Consider the following 23,712-nt stretch of genomic DNA (forward strand, 5'->3'; position numbering starts at 1 on the left):
GAGATGATTTCGTTTCGGGTTTAGGTATTCTACGTCTACCTGCTACTTTACGATGCAGAGAGTGTGGCTTATGAAATCGTCCATTCGATTTACGGTGGACGAAGTTTTCTGTTATTTTTTATTTTTCGTTTGTTTGTGCGAGAGACACACATCTCTCGGGTCTCTGAGCTAGCAAAACTACCCAAGTTCATCCGATCTGTGTGTGAATCGCACAAATGGTAAACCTCAGAACTTGACAGCTAAGTGCGAAAAGTTTCTCTTCACGTTTCATTTTTTGTTGTTGTCTTTCTTTCTCTCTCTGTCGGTTTTCTGTCAACACCTCCGAACGATTTCAACTAAAAACTCATCCGCATGACTCTATAAACTTGTCTGAACTCAAACACGGCTGAGGTGAAGAGATAAAGTGTTTCGATTTGCATAAAATGAAGATTATCTACGTGATTGGAAAAGAAAAGTTCCCGGTGACAGTCGCCTGGGTTTTGTTTTCTTCTGTCTTCATTGGAGCCATCATCGTCGTTGTTTGATTTTTTTTTATTTGCCTGCGTTCGCCCTCAACAAACTGGCGGCAGTCATGAACTGTTCCAATGTTCTCCTTGTCTACTGATATACATAAAATGAAAACATACCAGTCAGGGGGCTTTGATTTTTCGTCCGGCTTTCGAATGTGCCACGGGTAGGACGGTATGCTGGCCTTCGACTGTATATTGTAGCTACCCATTTAATGAACTACAAAGCACAAAGGAAACCCTCCCCAGTATCGCCGTAGCACCAAATCGCCGTGCATTAATCATATATAAATTCAACCCCCAAAGCCAGGTGTTCCTTCTTCGCTATTGGGTTTTCTGTTTGAAGAACGGGGACGGTTGGGGGTTGGGATCTAGCGGGGAGCAGCCACAGAGACAGACATAAGGGTTTATTATCCTAACCATATGGGAAAGTTTGTAAAGGCGCTGAAACGGGCATTGAATGTGCCGGCTGTAACAATACTTGTACTGTGAATTTTAAAGTTCCTTGTAACAAATTACATTCCTTATTCGTAATGTGAACGACACAAGAAGCTGCCGGACAAAAAATCTTCAGAGACGTAGTACAACTGACGATAACGTAAGTTCAGATAATTTAATTTGTTATGATTAATAACTTAGCTCAACTTGAAATCGAATTTAATTCGCTAACAATGATCACAGATTGATGTATTTGCGACTATTTTAGCATGACAATATTGAATATGAGTAGTACAAGTACATTAGATTTATCTCTTTGCTTCGACTAGATTGCACCTGGAAAGTATTTCCTGATTTACACGGTAGCGATCGTTTACCAATCGTCATCTCAATCAGCAGTAACAAATGCATTGCTAATTCAGTTAATACTAGCTGACCCGTCGAACTTCGTCTCGCCTGAAATTATTTTTTTAAATTTATGTTTTCGGACAGCAGAGTTGTCAAACGTTAATGTTTCTTTCAATTATTTTACTGATTACTTGGCTTACAATAAACGAATTACGAAGAAATATCATCAAGAAGTATTGTGGATATGTTCAATGCTTTTGTCACGCAAAAACTAAACAAATGCACCGATTGCCATCTCATCCTTCGATTCAGTGTATTGAACAGAGATTGTAGATCTAGCTCAAACTAAAGGTTTGATGTATGGGATGATGGATTAGATTGAATCATATCCGACTGGTCGTAGTACGACCGTGAAAATTGGCGACTGCGTTACTCCATCATTCATCGTGAGTTCTGGCGTTCCTCAGGGAAGCCATCTAGGACCATTCATATTTTTGCTATATCTAAATGATCTGAATTTCGCATTGCAATGTATGAAGCTATCATTCGTCGACGATTTCAAGCTGTTTCATCTCATCAAAGATCTGAAAGACTCAAATTTCTTGCAGTCACGGTTGGATGTATTTTCTAACTGGTGCAACGTCAACAGAATGGTTATGAATGCCTTTAAATGCTCCGTTATCTCCTTCTCTCGTAAACAAACCACGACCATGTATGATTACACTATTTCGCAAGCTGTACTAAAACGGGAGACATCAATTAAGGATCTAGGAGTGTTATTGGATTCAAAACTTAGTTTCAAACATCACATAGAATATACCCTCTCTAAGGCATTAAAGATGCTAGGTTTCATTTTCACATCTCAAAAAATTTCAATAGAATATACTGCCTGAAATCGTTATATTGTTCTACACTGGAGTATGCTGTTGTTGTTTGGACACCATATTACCAAACTGATAAGCTACGCATTGAAACTGTTCAGCGCAAATTCATTCGTTTTGCTTTGCGTCGTCTACGCTGGAGAGATCCATTGAATCTTCCAAGCTACGAAAATCGATGTAGGTTCGTACACCTCGATTTGCTATCTGTCCGCCGTGATACACTGAAAGCTGTTTTCGTCGCGGACCTCATCCAATCTCGAATTGATTGTGCAGATCTCCTACAACAGCTAAGTTTTGACATTCATCAGCGTAATTTGCGGTTAATCCCTTTCTCAGAACTCCTCGTGCTAGAACTAACTATGGCTTTAATGAACCGTTTTCGAGTATGTTTCGCGTGTTCAATACTTGCTCTGATGAATTTGATTTCAACTCGTAACTCCATTAAAACCCGTTTTTTTCGAATTTTTTCCCGCTAGTTTTATTAAGATAATTAGACGATATCAATAGTTGTTGTTTAGGTTTGTAGTTTAAATAAGGGTAATCTAAGATTTCGTTATGTATCATTTGGACAAATGTTATCTGTTGATACAAAAGATGAGAAGGTTTTATGCCTGCTGGAGAAGCAGAACCAAAATCTCAGCTCCAGCAGGCTTTTCCCTTGCTCCTAAATAAACAAATAAACAAATAAACAGATGGATGGAAAAGAGATGACCAAGATAAATACTTTAAATTGATCCCACAAATTTCCAAAAGCAGCTCTCGGGGATTGTTGTTTGTCATTGGATGTTAAGACTTACTTGTACTGAAAACGTTTAAAAATTTAATAGCAAATTCTTAGGGATTATCGAAAGTAATAATTTGGTTTTGAACGGTTGTCCATAACCTGCTTCACCGCTAGTGATATGACTTAGTCGTGTTTGATGAATGTACGTAGCATGACAATGACAGGATCAATTTTCGATTAACGAATTAGCGATAAAATGAAAAATTCTTGGACATTCGAAAGTTCAAATTACCCTTTTATTAAATATTGTGTCCAATAACTTTGACATGAACGCTATATATTGAACGTTCAAGAATTGTATCAAAAGGCCTCTCATTCGTCGAGCCACCACATCGTTTTGCTTAGTATTCAGTCCTGAGAATCAATATTCTGTTCTAGCGGAGTGAAAATGAGGAGTGATTATACCAGTATTCTTCTTATCGTTAAAGCCAATGTACAAAACAGCAGATCTCACAACTAATGGTCTTTGGATTATTACGGTACTCTTAGCAATCCTTCACTCAAATTATTTACCGATAATAATAACTGAAGCTATCTTTGAATCTGCACTGAATAAATTACCGACAAAAAGCAGGAATGTTTCGCAATAATCGAAAGAGAAAATAAACAAAGAGAATCTCTCATTGTTACATTCGTCGTTTTAAGCATTTCATACATAAATGTCATGTATATGTGCATCCTAAGCAGACTGTTTTGAAGTAAACCGCTCTTGAAAACTTATCCAAATCGGCTGAACAAACTTCAGCATGCTAAATGCCAGGAAAATATTTTCATCTGAACTCATTATTTCAACCGCAGAATCTTATCATTGATACGTAAAAAAATCGTTACATTATTTGATTTGTTCAACTCACGCCCACGATTGCCAACATTATTCATCTAACTACATCTACTATACCTAAAACAGTCATGTGCATTCCACCATAAGGTCATTTGGCAAGTAATGATTTTGATACCCTATTAGGCACGTGTTTCCAAATGACGAATCAATCATGCATGTAAAATCTCCACACAAAACTATTCATTGCGCGCCAAAAAATTGATTCGACGATCTAGTATTCTTTCCTTCGACGGTCAAGCACTTATGCAACTCGTTGCGCGCCATCAATAGTAAATCTAGCAATCATTGGCGACTTTTTTAGTGGAAAATTCCATTGTCCATACAAAACAACTTTATTGGTTTTTCCCACTTTTCCGGTAAGTTTTCCTAATTTTATTTATATACGAACCCGATGGGGGTAAAAACTGATCAAACAAAAAAAATCATCTCAATCCGTCCATCCGTTCTTACGTGATGCGATTACAAAGAATGATCTCTGCATTTTTATATATATATATATATTACATGTAATTTGACAAAAAAAAATTGACTGGATTAAATACCAAAGTAGTATCTCAAGTACCTTGAACTCAATTCACAGTGATCCAAAACGGGAAATTAGCGTGACAAAATATGAATATTAGTTTTTTGTAGTTGGTGTCTTCACAAAAGTTATTTGTAATCAAATGGCGCTCTTTTTGATAAAGAAAGTTACTAGGGTGGTTTAGATTGAAATCTGATATTTAACTTTCTTAATTGAACTCAAAAATTAATTTGTTGTACTATAAAGTTGCAGGAAATTTTATTTTGAGCAAGTTTGCCGGAAAAACAGCACCTCTCTAGCTTTTCATTTGAACGAGTTACATTAATTTTCTCGAGTAAAAGTAGGGTGGCTCCTGAGGAATCACTATTTTTGTTCTAACTTTTTTGTGAAACGTTCTACGGAAATGTTGTCTTCAGAAAAGTTGTTGAACTAATCATGGCGCACAATTTTGCTCAACCAAGCTTTTTCATATGAGCTACCAGTAAAAAGTTATGATTGTTTTTTCATCAAAAACTAGTCAAGCTTCAAATAACAGATCGGCTGAAAAGTTCGTATTGTTTCTATGAGAGGGCGCCACTAGAATTAAATCCATACCATTTTCAGTTAGTACCAACCTTCAAAAGATACGTGTATAAATTTGACAGCTGTCTGATTATTAGTTTGTGAGATATTGCATTTTGAGTGAAGCTACTTTTGTTATTGTGAAAAAAATGGAAAAAAAGGAATTTCGTGTGTTGATGAAACACTACTTTTTGATGAAAAAAAGTGCCGCCGATACCAAAAAACGGTTTGATGAGTGTTATCCAGACTCTGCACCGGGCGAAGCAACAATTCGTAAGTGGTTTGCAAAATTTCGTACTGGTCATATGAGCACCGAAGACGATGAACGCAGTGGACGTCCAAAAGAGGCTGTTACCGATGAAAACGTGAAAAAAATCCACAAAATGATTTTCAATGACCGTAAAGTGAAGTTGATCGAGATAGCTGACACCCTTAAGATATCAAAGGAACGTGTTGGACATATTATTCACGAATATTTGGATATGAGAAAGCTTTGTGCAAAATGGGTGCCGCGTGAGCTCACAATCGATCAAAAACAACAACGAATTGATGATTCTGAGCAGTGTTTGGAGCTTTTATATCGAAATAAAACCGTTTTTTTTCGTTGATATATAACAATGGACGAAACATGGCTCCATCACTTCACTGCGGAGTCCAATCGACAGTCAGCTGAGTGGAGTGCACGCGATGAACCGAACCCAAAGCGTGGAAAGACTCAACAATTGGCCGGTAAGGTTATGGCGTCTGTTTTTTGGGATTCGCATGGTATAATTTTTCATCAACTACCTTGAAAAGGGAAAAACCATCAACAGTGACTATTATATAGCGTTATTAGAGCGTTTGAAGGACGAAATTTAAAAAAAAACGGCCTCATTTGAAGAAGAAAAAAGTTTTGTTTCTACAAGACAATGCACCGTGTCACAAGTCGATGAAAACCATGCTGAAACTGAACGAATTGGGCTTCGAATTGCTCCTTCATCCACCGTATTCTCCAGATTTGGCCCCCAGTGACTTTTTCCTGTTCTCAGACCTCAAGAGAATGCTCGCTGGTAAAAAATTTAGAAGTAATGAAGAGGTAATCGCTGAAACTGAGGCCTATTTTGAGGCAAAGGACAAATCGTACTACAAAAATGGTATCGAAAAGTTGGAAGATCGCTATTATCGCTGTATCGCCTCTGATGGCAAATATGTTGAATAATAAAAACGAATTTTGGCAAACAAATGTGTGTTTCTATTAAACGATACGAGCTTTTCAGCCGAACTGTTATCAATATTCATTAGATGCCAGATCGATAAAAATGTATCCTATTCAGATCCATTCTATTCCTATTGAAAGGTCATAATATAAGTAAAAAGTTAAGAGAAAATTGGAAGGGAGTTATTTTTTTAACTTATTTAAAATAGTTTTAAAAATACCTTCAAAAAACTCAAAAACATTGCATAACTCCTAAACACCTTAACGTATCAACGTACTTCCTTCGGCAAAATAATAGTATCAAATTAGTTCTACAAATGTTCCATACATTGTCCTTTCGAGAAATGAGACACACAAAAACTACAGCCGAAAATAGATAGCCGAACAATTTTAATTAATTTATTACCAAAATAACTATTTCAATTGAGTTTGAGCAACTGAGGATTAGAGATACTGTGTAATAGAGTTATTCCGAACTAGTTGGCCATGATAAATCAATGAACAGAGATTTTCATGATTTCGACAACCATTCCAACAAGCTGATGCAAGTTAATAAAATGCAAATATTTTTATCCACATCGTGCCAAGACGCCTATGACATTGGCCCTTCTTTCTCATCCACTTGTGTACCGAATAGCCTGTAAAAACCGGAAAACGACGCACAATGAGTTTTGATTCGAATAAATACATTTTACCCATTTTAACAAACTAATGATTTTCTTGGGTTTCAGGAAGTGCTTTGACTTTCAAAAAATCTATTTTCATTTTCATTTTTTTTGTGTGTCTCATTACTCGAAAGGACAATGTATGGAACATTTGTAGAACTAATTTGATACTATTATTTTGCTCAAGAAAATATGTTGATACGTTAAGGCGTTTAAGAGTTATGCAATGCTTTTGAGTTGTTTGAAGGTATTTTTAAAACTAATTTAAATAAGTGAAAAAAATAACACCCTTCCAATTTTCTCTTAACTTTTTTCTTATATTATGACCGTTCAGGAACCGCATAGGATACATTTTTATCGATCTGGCATCTAATGAATATTGATATTTGAAGCTTGACTAGTTTTTGATGAAAAAACAATCATAACTTTTTACTGGTAGCTCATATGAAAAAGCTTGGTTGAACAAAATTATGCGCAATGATTATTTCAACAACTCTTCTGGAAACAACTTTCCCGTAGAACGTTTCACAAACAAATTAGAGCAAAGAAGTGATTTTTCAGGAGCCACCCTACTTTTACTCGGGAAAATTGATGTAACTCGAAGAGCTAGAGAGGTGTTTTTTTAACAAAGTAGCTCAAAATAAAATTTAAACTTTATAGTACAACAAAATCATTTTTGAGTTCAATTAAGGAAGTTAGATTTCAGATTTCAATCTAAATGTGGACCACTCCAGTAACTTTTTTCATCAAAAGGAGCGCCATTTGATTACAAACAACTTTTGTGAAGACACCAACTTCAAAAAACTAATATTTAATAGTGAAAATATTTTTGTCACGCTGATTTCCCGTTTCGGACCATAGTGCAATGGAAGAGTCTCCCCCACTTGAAGAATATTACTTCCTCGTTTGTTCGATTCTGGAGGCCGTAGAACAAGCCCAAACCAAACGATTTCTTGGTCCATCGTCTAACAGAAGCCCTCCAAACCCTTGGTGGGACAAAAAGTGCTCTGATGCTAAACACGCGAAACAAAATGCTTTCGAGAAGTTTTTAAAACGACGAGGAGGAACTACTCAGAATTTTGAAAAATTCTTGATTTTAGAAACCAAGTACAAGAGCATACTTCGAGCCAAAAAATGTAGCTACTGGAGACATTTTGTCGGAGGTTTGTCAAGAGAAACCTCAATGAGCACTCTTTGGAATACGGCCAGACGAATGAGGAATCGCAACGTAGGAAATAAGAGTGAGGAATACTCGAACCGATGGATATTTGATATTGCGAGGAAAGTTTGCCCAGATTCTGTTTCTACGCAGAGCATTATTTGGGAGTCTTCTCCAAATAATGGTTTCATTGAAAGCCCTTTTTCAATGATGGCATTTTCCATAGCACTCATGTCTTGTAACAATAACGCTCCTGGGTTGGAAAGAATTAAATTCAACTTGGTGAAGAATCTGCTCGACCTTGCCAAAAAGACGTTTGTTGGAGTTGTTCAACAAGTTTCTTTCGGCACGTCAGAAAAGACATTGCACTCCGTTGCAAAACAAAAAGTGTTCTGTAAGTAGCAGAAACTTTACGTCTGCTTAGCGGTTCAAATTGAACTGCCGAGTTTAGCACTAAGCAGTTCAATTTGAACTGCTCTGCACTGATGAGTCAAAGACGAAACGTAAAAATAATAAAGTTTCTTAAGCAAAATATTGTCCCATCTGACTGGAGGCAAGTGAAAGTTATCGCCATTCAAAAGCCGGGGAAACCAGTATCCAATCACAACTCATATAGACCCATTGCAATGTTGTCCAGCATCAGAAAATTGTTCGAAAAAATTATTTTTCGACGTCTCGACACTTGGGCATCTAAATTGCCTTCGCACAAAAACAACGAATGGCCTCTGTATATTTAGACATTAAAGGAGCATTTGATTCAGTTTCCATTGATGTTCTTTCAGACAAGCTCCACCAACATGGACTTCCAGCGGTTATAAATAATAATTTGCACAACCTTTTGTCAGAGAAGTGCATGTATTTTTCACATGGCGATTTGGCAACATTCAGAATTAGCTACATGGGTCTCCCGCAAGGCTCATGCCTCAGTCCGTTCCTGTATAATTTCTATGTAAACGACATTGACAGCTGTCTCGTAACTCCATGTACACTAAGGCAATTGGCAGATGATGGCGTGGTTTCAGTTACTGGACCCAAAGCTATTGATCTGCATAAACCATTGCAAGATACCTTAGATAACTTGTCCGTTTGGGCTGTTCATCTGGGTATCGAATTCTCTGCGGAGAAAACAGAGCTGACTGTCCTTTCAAGAAAGCATGATCCCGCGCAACTTCAGCTTCATATGATGAGAAGAATGCTCCAACAGGTTTTGACTTTCAAATACCTCGGGGTGTGGTTTGATTCCAAATGCACGTGGGGAGGACACATTAGGTATCTGATAACGAAATGCCAACAAAGAGTAAATTTTCTTCGAACAATAACAGGATCTTGGTGGGGTGCTCATCCGGAAGATCTAAAAAAATGGTATCAGACAACGATACTTTCAGCGACAAAATATGGATGCGTTTGTTTTCGTTCCGCTGCAAATTCTCATATTATCAAACTTGAGCGAATTCAGTACCGTTGTTTGCGAATTGCTTTAGGCTGCATGCATTCGACACATACAATGAGTCTTGAAGTTCTGGCGGGAGTTCTTCCATTAAAAGATCGATTTTGGGAGCTTTCATCACGCCTGCTAATAAGATGTGAGGTGCTGAATCCCATGGTAATTAATAATTTCGAACGACTAGTCGAGCTTCGATCTCAAACAAAATTCATGACAGTATATTTTAGCCATATGTCACAGGAAATCAACCCATCAAGATATATTCCTATCCGTGTCAGCATCCTGAGTGCCCCTGACTCAACTTTATTTTTCGATACATCCATGCAGCGCGAAGTGTGTGGAATCCCGGATCATCTACGCTCGGCGGAAATCCCAAAAATATTTACAAGTAAGTTCATTCATATTGACTCTGAGAAAATGTTTTACACGGGTGAATCACGAATTGAAGAAACTACTGGGTTTGGTATGTTCAACAATAATGTTTCGGTCTCATTTAGGCTTCAAGAGCCTGCATCAGTTTACATAGCAAAGTTAGCAGCAGTTCATTATAGTAATCGTCACATTATCTCCAAACCATTTTTTTCTCTTCACAGATAATCTAAGCGCAATTGAAGCCATTCGTTCAAATTCTGCTGGCAAAAATGCACCGTTTTTCTTGAGCAAAATAAAACAGTACATTAACGACAAATTGAATAATAATTATCAAGTCACAAAAGTGTAGGTCCCGGCTCATTGCTCAATTTCAGGTAATGAGAGAGCCGATATTTTAGCCAAACGTGGTGCTAATGAGGGTGAAATTTATAAGAGACCAATTGCTTTCAACGAATTCTATAGCGCGTCTCGCCAAAGAACACTTGCCAGCTGCAAGCTTCTTGGGTTAAAGATGATCTGGGTCGGTGGATGCACTCAATTATTCCTAAAATATCGACAAAGGCATGGTTCAGGGGACTGGATGTGAGTAGATATTTCATTCGTGTGATGTCCAGACTCATGTCCAATAGCTACACGTTACATGCACATCTCCTTCGAATTGGACTTTCCGAAACTAATCATTGTGCTTGTGGCGAAGGTTATCGCGATATTGATCATGTCGTTTGGACATGCGTGGAGTATCTCGATTTAACCAGAAGAATTTAATCGTGAATATAATGATTGTACTAAATCGATCATTTCTTCTTGTACTTTACACGGAACTGAGGGTCGTGGTAAGGACTTTCCGCCAACAGCAGCAACAACCGATTTTCTATGTGGTATTAAGGGCTGAGGCCAGTGTGTTTTAGGGCGTTTTAGAGGGCTATTTTCACGCTTCAAATCTGATTTTCTCAGAAACGGTGACGAATAAAAAAAAAACCCAACTGAAATCTCTTAGTTAGTTTAGTTTAGATTATTCTGTGGAAATTTCAGACTGATTCATTGACATTAGCGGTAGGGAAAGTCTTTTTTCTGAAGAAAGAATTGAATAGCTGAAAACGTCGTCTATCAACTTGTTCATTGAATATCTCACTTTCAAAAGCATGGATCAAAAGTCTATCCTGACAATGTCTAGATAATTTAATTTAGATGCGATTAGTGCATAAAAACATAGGGGTTGTCGCGATAAAAATGAGGTGAATGTTATTTTTGTGAAGGTAAGTCGATTTCTATAAACGCACCATTTTTTCTGCTCTTGTTACGAAACATGAGAGAGACATAAAATCGGCTCAGCAAGGCTGCCAATCAAGCGGTAGCTTTATTAGATCTTATGTGATGTAGTCAAATTTGTAACCGAAAATATCAAAACTTTCTTGGCCACCCGGCCACATCGAGTCATTTCGCACATTTGCGAGAGAGCATGGAGGGAAATGTAATACGCAGAGCGAGCCACGTGGTTAAGGCCTCAAACGCTCAGGTGGCGCTTTCTTTCGTCTTACGAACGTCGTGGCGAGCAGTCACCTTCAACCAGCCGCAGCTACAACAGATTATCAGTAATCGCATTCAGCTTCTGGATTCGAAAACTGAATTTTGGATAGGATTGTAGAACAAAATTCTAAACATGAATTTCGGAACTGAGTTCAGAACCTGGATTCTGGTTCACCTGAATCCTGATCTTAATTTCATATATCTGATTTTGGATTTCAACTCCAGAATGTAGACACAAAATTCAGGATATGAATTTAAGAGCTGGATTCTGGAACTTAATGTTAGATTTGCCCTGAACTCGACTTTAGTCCCCGAATCTCGTTTCAGAATTTAAGTCCTGAATTCAGTTTGGGTAAGAAATTCCTTAGTTTTATTTAAGAATTCATCTACAAATTTCACAAACTGTATGCTGGAACTAAATTTGGCGGTTGGATTTGAACTGAATTCAGTTCCTTCATTTCGATTAGGAATTCAGTTCTAGAGCTTCTGAATTTTGAAAATGAGCTCAGTTTTATAATCCTACTACAAAATTTTTGTTCTGGATTCCGAACCAGAATTTTGCAACTGAATTCTGAGCTTATGTCACATTTCTAATTTAGTTCTTGAATTCAGTTTCATTTCCCCAAACCTGATCCAAAATTTTGGTTCTAGTGTAGATAAATAAATGTTGCAAACATAGGATAAATTCTGCAAATTATTCTTTTTAGGACCATGCAAATATTCTTAAAGTATTGCGCGAAGTTTTCCTCTACTGAGTGTGTAAGTCCACAAAAAACTGTTTTAGCATTGTTTGTTGTATTTTTGTCGTGAATACAGCTTACTTTACTATGGGGCACCTTTTCCAAATTTACCCTGTACAAGAATGGATAGAATTCAATCATGAATATCTTTTGTTGTACTTAATCCAATAACAAAATTTAATCTCTCTGCTATCGAAAATATGATCAACAATTTATGATAAAACGACTGACTCAAAATAATAGTTTTCCAAAATGTTTGGTATCAACATTTTATTCTCGTGGTACCTACTATGTAGGTATAAAATGTCTAAAATTGACACGATTCATTAATTCTAGTCAACACCGTTGACTATTAGTATCAATAAATCATTTATTTATTTATTAAAGAACTTTTCAACATTTTCCACCTTTGAAATTATTGTAATTCGTACCGAGTATACTTCAGGGGAACAATTTTTTACTCTCTATTGCCTTTCTTATTAACTTGTGTGTTAGAATAAGTGTATCGGAGATTCGTCGTATTTTAGTATAGATGCATCGTTACAATTCAGGAAGCGAATCAATAAAAGTTGTAAAATTCACACAGTCAACTAATACGAACGATTATCTATATTCGGGAGTGTGAAAGAAGCATGTCAGTTTTATTCGTATTCACGTCATCCAATTAGGTCTCTGACATTACCTACCCGTCTTTTCTTTAAACGATAGTAACAGAATTTTGGTCAGGAAATCATTCTCGTTGCGTTTTTCGTTAGCAGATAAATTTAATCTCCAAGTGATTAACAGTTTAGAACCAAAATCAACTTGTACACCAAAACAGAAATCGAACGAAATATTTGATTAATGTCTTTTATAGTTAGTTACCGTGCAAATGTTTTCCAACTTTTCTCGAAGCTGAAGAATTGTCTGCATATTTTTGTTTTTACGTTTCTAGGCAACTACTGAACACAAATTTCACAATTTTTCAATTCGATAATTTACCAAAACTATCACTTCGATTTATGTTCAGATAAAAATTGTAACTGTCGCACCGGTTTCATTAATCATAACTTCGTGTTTTTTTTCTTTTTGAAGGTAATCGAATTCCACATGAGTCACACCAAAAATGGCCATATTTTCGAAGCGATCAACCACCAAGAGAATCAACGGGCAACCCTTTCTCCCAGGTGACCAATATCCGTTTCTCAACGGTGGTTTATTATGTTTTGATCTGGCACCCGTTCAAATCCACCGTCCGATTGCTTCCCTCGGGTTCGTCTGGCCTTCACACACGGTTAACTAACGCACACACAAACAAACACAAAAAAACATCAGCGCACCTCGCTGGAACGACGAGAAAAACATACGAAAACTATTGTATGGTTGTAACTTTAAAAACTGACTGCCTCTTTTTGCGGCCTTTGATATGCTGGCAGTTTTTCTGACTGGAATGCAGCAGTAACAGCCGAGGCATACGCAGAAAAGAAAAACAAGAGAATGAACAAAAAGTGATCCACACCAACAGGCAGAACTCCGAGTTGCGAAGAAACCAAACTAACCAAACACTGGACGGGTATGAGGGGAAAATGTGTCACACCGTCACGAACTTCAGACACTTACAAAATTGCACTAAAGAGCATCCAAATTCGGCACTGAAACACATTTTGTAAACACGGAACCGCCGATCTCACACGTAAGTCACAGTTGCAATATCCAAAACTCGTCGAGAAACACGAAAACTTTTCTCGACTTCTTTGCTATGAGGTGAAACGAACGACAGGCTACGACTACGACGACGACGACGAGAAAAGTGGTTGGCTTACTACATGCCAGGGAAACGACCGCGTTACGATCGAGACGTGCATCCGTACAGCTTGGCGAACGCGATAAAACTGTACATGCATCGCACACTTCCCCTCAGCAGAGACCAATCCACAAACAAGAAACAGACCGACCGACCAACGACCAACCGAACAAACCGACAGCCAGTCACAGCTAGCGAGCGAACGAATAGAACCCGAACGACACATTCCAATCGGGGTTCGTGTTTGGCTGCATGGGCTCACTGTCAGTAACGGGTGGCTGTGAGATTTTCTCGCAGCAGCGTTAGCCCATCGGTCGTTACGCGAACGACCGTGTCGGTTTGAAATGGTCGTTAAATTTGCGTTCAATAATTTGTTAGAGTCAGTAAAAATAATAAAAATGAATTTGAAAAGAAATCTGAGCATGACTTTTAATAAACGTTTGACTTTTTTTCATGCTACCGCTTGTGATAGAATTAAAATGAATGCTAGTAATTTTCACAGCTTTATTGAAAATGTTTTCCTGTAAACAACAATAATTGCTAACTGGTTTGATTTCGATACAACATTTTCGCCACCCTTACAGGCTAAACTCATTGATATGCCAGTTGAAAAGGGGTTTACACAGTAAAAAAAATATCGTTCATAAAATAAGAAATCTTCTCTAGATCATTGAATAATCTTACACATTTATCGTATAGCTATGCCTCCAACCGACGGCGTTCGAGTACGCCCTAATAAACGAACATTATGGATAATTAATATAATTTCTCTACCGAAGACAACATAAGAAGAAAAAAACCATCGCTACTTCTGTCTGAGCTTCCTCCTCTTCCACTTACTATGGTACATGAGATGAAACAGTTTAAAATGAGATCAAAAATGCACATCACAGGTTTCCCACAGCACCCAAAAACATCACCGCTCACTGTCACGTTGTCATAGGTGGGAAATCATCCTCGCTCGAATTAAGGCTACGATTTACGACTAAACACTGTTTTTTTTGCTCCTAACCATAATCCGGAATTCCCCACTGCCTTCCGGTTGGTATTCCTTTCGCTTTATGCTTACGTAACAGAGTTAAAATCTTCTGAGAGGAGTAAATTCGTTTCCTGTATAGAAATGCAGCTTATTGGTCTATCTATGTTCTAATAAAAAACACTTAAAAAATCGCAACGGCTTTAGCTAATGCTAGAAAAAATATGATGGTACAATTTACTATGCTCCTTCGATGGGACATAAACGAAACAAGGTAAAATTATTTTAAACACAAAAAAAAAGTAAAATATTCAAGTTACACACAAAACAAAAAAATAAAAATAAACAAGCAAAAAGACTTCCGCGTTTGGATTTGAGATCATTGTGTTCGAATTGATGGGTATATTCTTTGGGAATTTTGCACAGCAAGATTCGAAAGAATCTGTTTCTCGTTTGTGTCTCGATTGTTCATGTCTTTTTTTTGCCGCCCAGGAAGTCAGTATCGGTGTAATTTCTTCGTTCGACTATTCCCTAGAATTTGGGTTCAGAAACTGGGTGAGTTGTTCCAGTTTTATGTATGTACATTTATGTCATTTAATGCTTAATACTATTGCTATGGGCTTTGGTGAACCTGAATTGTTTTGAGCTAATGGTTTACAGCAGTTACAATTAGTAGATAATGGAATTACAGATGTTGGAAGACTTTGTTTTATTTTGCTCTATGCCTTTTCTTATGTCTTTCAATGTTTATAAATTGGAAATTATTTCATTATTTTGAATTGGATTTGATACCAATTTGCTTTTAATATTTTTCTGCTGATCAAGAAAAAATTTCAATATTTTCGATCTATAACATCTAGTGTTGCGCACCTTATACAGGGTGATTTTTTAAGAGCTTGAGAACTTTTTTAAACAATAAAACGCATAAAATTTGCAAAATCTCATCGGTTCTTTATTTTAAACGTTAGATTGGTACATGACATTTACTTTTTGAAGATAATTTCATTTAAATGTTGACCGCGGCTGCGTCTTAGGTGGTCCATTCGGAAAGTCCAATTTTGGGCAACTTTTTCGAGCATTTCGGCCGGAATAGCCCGAATTTCTTCGGAAATGTTGTCTTCCAAAGCTGGAATAGTTACTGGCTTATTTCTGTAGACTTTAGACTTGACGTAGCCCCACAAAAAATAGTCTAAAGGCGTCAAATCGCATGATCTTGGTGGCCAACTTACCGGTCCATTTCTTGAGATGAATTGTTCTCCGAAGTTTTCCCTCAAAATGGCCATAGAATCGCGAGCTGTGTGGCATGTAGCGCCATCTTGTTGAAACCACATGTCAACCAAGTTCAGTTCTTCCATTTTTGGCAACAAAAAGTTTGTTAGCATCGAACGATAGCGATCGCCATTCACTGTAACGTTGCGTCCAACAGCATCTTTGAAAAAATACGGTCCAATGATTCCACCAGCGTACAAACCACACCAAACAGTGCATTTTTCGGGATGCATGGGCAGTTCTTGAACGGCTTCTGGTTGCTCTTCACTCCAAATGCGGCAATTTTGCTTATTTACGTAGCCATTCAACCAGAAATGAGCCTCATCGCTGAACAAAATTTGTCGATAAAAAAGCGGATTTTCCGAATGGACCACCTAAGACGCAGCCGCGGTCAACATTTAAATGAAATTATCTTCAAAAAGTAAATGTCATGTACCAATCTAACGTTTAAAATAAAGAACCGATGAGATTTTGCAAATTTTATGCGTTTTATTGTTTAAAAAAGTTCTCAAGCTCTTAAAAAATCACCCTGTATAAGCACCGAAGTTTTTCTTAAATAGTCATTGACTGAAAAATGCTAAAAACAAATGAGAAAAAAGCTTATCAATATTTTTTTCGAAGTGAAAAATAATGTTCCATGCAAACACGAATACGTTTTCTGTAAGATTCGGAAAATTAAGTGTTTTTGTGTAAAACCATAGATTAAACTTTCAATTCATAGCCGAGATACGACGATTTTGAAATACATTTTCAGTTATTTTGACTCCATTTCGAACCAACATTGGAACAAACTAATGAAAAAATAATGAAAAGTTCAGATATTCTTTTTGAAGGCTAAACGACATTGATCTGATGCAGTACAAACATTCTGATTTCCGACTTAATTAAAATGTAATCCAACTTTTTACAATTTCAGTAATTATAACTGAACGTTGGAATTCTTCAAATGCCAAACAAAAGTGTGGGTCAACATTCAACAAATGGCTTGACACTGAACCTTTATGGGACCAAATTTAAGTGATTTTAATAGAATAGATTATTACGGTACTCTTAGCAATTCTTCGTTCTAACTATTTGAAGAAAATTATAACTAAAGTATCATCTTTAAATCTGCACTAAAGAAATATCGAAAATTCCAGCAATATTCGTTAATAATTGAAAGAGAAAGTAAATGTCATCCGCATTTAGCACTTGATATATTAGTTCATCGAAAAATTTCTTATTGGGATATTTCATTCTAATAAGATTTTTTTCTCATCACCTGTTATCATTTTTCGTTTCCAAACACTCGCCTTGTTATGGCGTTTATGCTTGAAGTAAAACCCAACCCAGTTTCGACCCCAACTGCTGTCAAATGAAGACAAACACGAGAAAAGGTCCTAAGTGCCAATGAGAGTTTCTCTTTATTTACTTTCTCTTTCGATTGTTATGGTCCTATAGAGATTTCCTCTCTCTCTTTACATAGAATAACGACTGCACCCATCTCTAGTTAAGAAATTGTTGGAAAATACAGGAATATGCCGTAATAATAGAAAGAGAAAAAGAACTGTCAATTGCACTTGAGGCTGGAACTGAGTTAGTTTTGTCTTCAAGAAATAAATCAGAATGAGAGAAACAATAAAGGTTCTAGAAGCTTACTTAGGTTGTAAATCATTTCGCGGTTAATTTTAACTTTTGGTTAAAATCTGACACTTGAGTGGTTATTTTGTGTCAAGTAGTTAAATTTAACTAAAACTGCGGACCATTTCAAAGTTTGATGGGTGGAAAGTTATTTGGGTTTATTTTGCATGCTCTCGAGCAGGGTTACTTTTGACAACATCAAAATAACCACCTGAGGGCCAGATTTCAACCAAAAGTTAAAATTAACCACGAAATGGTTCACTACCTTAGTGTGACTTTCCATGTTATTGTCATAATATGAAAATTACAAATGATGAACAAAAACTGAACCAAACTGGTAGCTGACATTATGCACTCGAGATAACTCAAACTTTAAACAGCAAATTTGCTCAATTCGGTCTCACTTCTATTCTGAAATTGTCATATTGATTTGTTGTAAGTGGCTTGTTTGTTTAACAAATGTATACATATTTGCATTGAAATGACAGCATTTTGCTCGGATGGCTCAGATTACCTATCAAGTGTCCTGCAGAGGTGTTTTTTAAACGGTTTTTTATGCATAATTTTTTACACGGATTTCCGGAGCTGTTTTTACGCTGTTTACGCGGATTTCCGCGGATGCCGTTTTCTAGTATTGTCTTAAAAATGCACGAAGCTTCGAAATCTGGTGTTATCTCAAAATTTTTTTGGAGTCAAATCTCTGACACTGGAAATTTTAGACTTGAAAAAAACTATTTTTTGACACCACATCATGCTTTTTCACAATATTTGGCAACAAAGAAATTTTGATTTCGGAAATGTCGTATGTGTATGTTCTGTAGGTGCATATAAAGCAAATGTAAGGCCATGATGTCTTATATACGCAAGTAAAACGAATATGGTGTGGTTACTTGGGTTATAATCAATGACATACCCGGCATAAAATTGCGAGAAAATGGCACCAATTTCTACTTTAATTATAGTAAGCACTGATCGATGATTAGTTCTTTATATCCGAAAAAATATTGAAATTTACACGATATGTTAATCAACATGAAATAGACACCAGCGGAATCTAAAAGCTGATTTAAAACTAGAATCGATGTATAATCAAATTGGAATGTATTGATTTTTCAAATATGTGCATGAAAATTGATGCAAAAAGTTATCTGTGAGGTTCCGTAAAAAATCATGAAAATCACCACAATAACTTATAATAATAAGAAAACCGAATGACAAATAAATCCTTTTCCTATCACTCAATTTCGACAGATTCCCGAACCGATCAGTAGGCGGGGAAATTTCATTCAGTATCGGTTGTTCCACTGGAGTGCGAATGTATTCAGAATTCATTATGAATACCTCTTTAAAATTATTTTTTCATCTGTTTTCCCCTTTCTGACCCCTTGATTCCGAATTTACTCCAAACTGGATATGTGAGATCGTTTTCATACAAAAATTTTACTCGAATAAAAACAAGATAATATGAAACTAATTTTGCATGTCATTTACGTAACGAAAAGGAATTTTTGGTTTAGTCAGATGCCAATGCCTCTCGTGTTTACTTGAGTCACAGATAACAGACATACAGGGTTGACCATTTTTTTTCAAAATCCTGTATTAATTTCAAATTGGAAACAATGAACTCACTACTGTCACTTTCCATTTCGTTCCGGAACGATAACAAACTTCCCGTGCCTGTTATGGAAATTTTCCAACTACAAAAATTTTAACATTTATCACACGATTTTTCTAAAAGTAAAATAAAACTTTATTTCCGTGTCGTTTGAAATACACGTGAATTTAATCGAAAAATGGCAAAACCAAAAAATTTGCGTGAAGTGAATTTAGTACCCAAAATAGTGTCGCCATATGAATGCTGCACCCAAAATAGTGTCGATCGTAGTGACATCTGCAAATATTTGTCACACTGAACGAACAAATTTTTACACATAGTTCGCATGCCTGATCACCCAAGCAGCGTTTTAATCTTGTTTCAAATATAAAGAAATAGAACGGCAGCGTATATTAGTTTTAATATTGACAGTAGAACTGTTCGAATAAATAAAGAAGAAATCAAATTCTTTAAGAGAGCGTACATGTTAACTGAGTTTTTCCTGTAGTGGAATTTGACCTTCTGTTTCAACAGACTTCGCAGCCGATTCAGAGTGTACAGAACCATTGCATGGTTGGTGCTACGAATTCTACTGACACTACGAAGAATCCTCCTTCCAGGTCGGGGCTCGAACATACGGCAACTGTTTTGTTAAACCAGTGCCCTATGCATTGAGCCGCCAACCCGGGACGCATGTTTTAGGAATAAGACAAAGATTACATACATTAGCAATCTTTAAATTGATAAATATACATACTAAAAATCACTCACTATTATTGTATTTGTTTACTAAAAAATTAAATTCATGACTCTCAGAACGCAAGAACGGTTAAATAGAGCTAGTTCTTTTGGTAGAACCATCAAGTTCTGATAGGTTCTTTTAAAACGAACGGTTTTACCCATTTCTCATCCGAACCAATCGGTAGATGGCGAAATTGATTTGTAATCGCCCAAGCTCGGAATGAATTGCGAATCAATTCCGAAAAGATGAGAAATTTTATTCAAAGTTCTACGTGGAACAGCGCAACAATCGATTCCGAATGAATTTGAGAGATTAAGCGACCTGAATTGTCAATTCATTTTCTTCTTCTTCGATTTTATTTTCGTGCAGATTTTTAGTTGAATTCGAAATAAATGTAATTGCATATTCTTCACATATAAAGAACTAGTCCTCCTAAAATGCCAGCATAAACGGTTGAAATTTGCTGGAAACCAACAAAAAGGCATACCTTAGTCGCTGTCAATCAGGTTGAACGAGCTTCTACGGCTTGTCAAAAAATAACCCTGCTCGAGAGCAAGGTTATTTTTGACAGATCGATGGTTATATTCCGACACTGAAAAAAATCTTGTCATGAAAATTCTAATAATAATTCTTTAGTTGAAATTACATTAAATTTTGAAATAGGCCGCAGTTTTAGTTAAATTTAAATACTCGACACAAAATCACCACTCAAGTGTCAGATTTTAACCAAAAGTTAAAATTAACCGCGAAATGGTTCACAGCCCAAGAAACGAGAGTCCATTACTCAGTCCGTCTTTGAGACGATCTGGGCGGTTGTTGCACTGGAGTCCGCCTTGATTCGGAGGTCATATTGAATCTCACATCAAATTTTGAAAGATATTGTTTTCGCCTACTCGGATTTGATTCAAAATAATTCATTCAGAGCTGCACACACCCGCTTAGGAGGGTTTCCGGCAGCCCGCAGAAGCCAGGCAGATTGTATTTTTGGCTGCTGTTTAAATCTCGCATGCAAACTTGCGTCATTCTATCATCGGACGCAAATTCACCTTTCCTTCGTTCATTTCTTCTGTTCGACTTCCTAGGATATTCGGTAATCCTGAATGTGCATACCAAAATTGGAACCAATCTTGAAAACAGCTAAATCTCGGTTGATTTTTCATTAGGGCGTGTAAGCAAGTGACAGTTTCTCTTTGTTTACTTCCGTTCTATTAATTATCAAGCGGTTTCCACGTTTGTCACTCAACTCTTTGCATAAAATGGTACCCGAAACTTTCGACTTTCAAACAGATTAGTGAAATCAAAGAAAATCTTTTTAATCGCATCACAATAATCGAAAGAGAGAGTGATTAAAGAGAAACTGCCACTTGCTTATACGCCCTAATGAAAAATTAGCCGAGAAATGTGATGAAAATTGGATTACTGATCTCAGCTGTTCGAATCTCAGTAGCTGATTTTTCAGTAAAAATAACATTTCTTCACGGCGGTACCTTAATTTTGCGTTAAAAACGGTTTCAATGGTGTGGCGACATTGCAAATGTTAGAAGAGTGTTACGGCAACGATACTCTGAAGAAAATAATCGTTTCTCAGTGGCACGAACGTTTCAGAAGTGTCGTAGTTTTCAGTCGAAAAAAAAGGCGATGCTCACAGTTTTCATTGATTACAAGGGCGTTGTGTATCATGAATACCTTCCACAATGCCAGACCGTCAACAAGGAGTACTATTTGGGCGTTATGAGACGTTTGCGTGAAGCAATTTGCCGAAAAAGACCAGATTTGTGGGCAAACAACTCGTGGATCTTGCACCACGATAACGCACCGTCACACAATACCATCGGTATCCGTGAACATTTGGCTAAAAACGAAACAAATACCATCAAGCAACCACCGAATTCATCTGATTTGGCTCTTTGCGACTTTTTCCTATTCGGTCGACACAAGAAATCGCTCCGTGGAAAGCGTTTCAGCACCTGAGATGAGATTATGACAAAAATCGCAGATGTCTCTGATGGTCATACCGAAAACTGAATATAAAAAATGTTTCGAGGATTGGATTAAGCGTTTTCAAAAATGTGTTGCAGTCGATGGGAGGTATATTGAAGGGGACAATATCGATTTTGATGAATAGTCTTGTATTTTTAATTTTCTGAATGAATTCCGGGGACTTTCTGATCAAGGTAGTGATTAATCAGAAAATTTTCCCCAAAGTTGAAAAATTTCTCGGAGAATTATTTTAGTTCGTAACCAATATTTAGGATAAATTGCTTCTTTCACGGAAGTTATATTAATGGATGCTCAATTGCGTCTTACAACAGCTAACGAGTCAGTAAGAACTGGCGACTTTACAACGAACAAAGTAAAAGTGAAGTAAAGTTTAAATCATAGGATGATTTAAATGATGAATTCATATGAAGATTGGCGTGAATTTTCTAATTTCCGTTCAGAATTCAGTATTCACCAAAGCGCTATGTTAAACCAGCTTAACCTTCGTTTAAGCAAACCCATGGAAGATCATTGATTTACCTTGTACAACTAATGCTACTTACTCTAGAAGCTTAACGCTAGAACATTAAATTCTTATTTTAAATCGGCACATGTTTATCCTGCACTGAAATCTACTGAAGATCATCTTTTGAAGATTATTCTTACGGCGAATGGGGTTAAGAACACGCTAACACTAATCCGATCCTTAAACCGACATGGCTCTGTTCCGTTGCGTAATTTTACTAACGTTATTAAATTTTCTTAGTACAGCTAAAGAAATCTTTATTGGCCTACTGATAACTATTACATGATAACGATTATTTTGCCTACATTGCTAGCCGTTTCAGAAAACGATTTAAAAATTTCTGTTACTATACTATGTGGATTCTCTCCAAAAGTGGCATATCTTTTTTTTTTTTAATAAAAAGGCAGATGAATAAAGTAGAATATTTCTGTTGAATCACAATCACTTTGGGTTTCACATTTCATTATTTTGATTTTTCCTCGTCGATGCACCCCAACAAAAATCATTTCATGGCAAAAACAAAAATACAACATAAACATTTATTGAAACGAGAGGGGCTTTCATAAACTCGAGATCACAATCCGTCGAATGGATTAAAAAACTGTTTGATAGCTTTAGAAAATAAGAGACAATAAAAAAAGAATAAGAGTACGCTTACAACCTAACAGAGCATTCCGTTGCAGAGTAATTATTCTATCTGGTGTAATAAAAGGATGTGCTTTTCGTTTTTTCTTTCACATGGTAAACTTCCTATCGTGCCAGTTTCACTACCCCCTCGAGGGCACACAACCAAAGCAAAGAGCAATCAGCCGCCTTCGTCGAACTGGTCCTGGCTGATAGGACCCTCCTCCTTGGGTTCGGTCAGTAAGAAGCACTTTTCGAAGGGATGTTTACTCGGGTGGTGAAATCAAATGGCGGGATGGCGCGGCGCCTACACTAAGGTCGACGATTACTACGGTATACTGGACATAATTATGATCCCCGTTGACTGATGCTGCTCCTGTGTGCTGATTCCTGATGCTGGGAACCGAAGCCAGAATTGGGCCAACGGGCAACGGGGCATGTGGTTTTGTGATATTCTACGGAGAGTTTTAAGCGGAGGATGTTTGCTCCCGTCCCGTTCACCTGGCAGCGAGCAGCCCACACCCAAGGGCAATCAGCGTCGCAGTCACGGCCAGCGTCGGCCATACCAGCGTCTGCTCCAGGAACTGTGGGGGGAGAAAAAGAAAATGTAAGGA

The 23,712-nt window shown here is 37.0% G+C and overlaps 2 protein-coding genes across 4 annotated transcripts in view; both read right to left on the bottom strand.

The window, feature by feature from the left end:
- The window catches only part of LOC131432308 (hybrid signal transduction histidine kinase E), a 198,384-nt gene extending 184,533 nt beyond the window's left edge, over positions 1–13,851 (bottom strand). For 2 of the 3 annotated variants that reach the window (XM_058598511.1, XM_058598509.1), the window contains exon 1: positions 13,584–13,851. The gene's annotated coding sequence lies outside the window, so the exon portion shown is untranslated. Of the gene's footprint in view, positions 1–12,848; positions 13,328–13,583 lie in introns of those variants that run through there. The other variant, XM_058598510.1, reaches the window with a different exon arrangement.
- A 5,201-nt stretch (positions 13,852–19,052) lies between these two features.
- LOC131432826 (mucin-19-like) overlaps positions 19,053–23,712 on the bottom strand; it is a 219,383-nt gene continuing 214,723 nt past the window's right edge. Inside the window, exon 4 of the mRNA XM_058599365.1 lies at positions 19,053–23,682. Coding sequence (XP_058455348.1) covers positions 23,596–23,682 — 87 coding nt within the window. The 3' untranslated portion in view covers positions 19,053–23,595. The remainder of the gene's footprint in view (positions 23,683–23,712) is intronic.

Source organism: Malaya genurostris, chromosome 2 (assembly GCF_030247185.1).
Source record: "Malaya genurostris strain Urasoe2022 chromosome 2, Malgen_1.1, whole genome shotgun sequence".
Taxonomy (NCBI): Eukaryota; Metazoa; Arthropoda; class Insecta; order Diptera; family Culicidae; genus Malaya; species Malaya genurostris.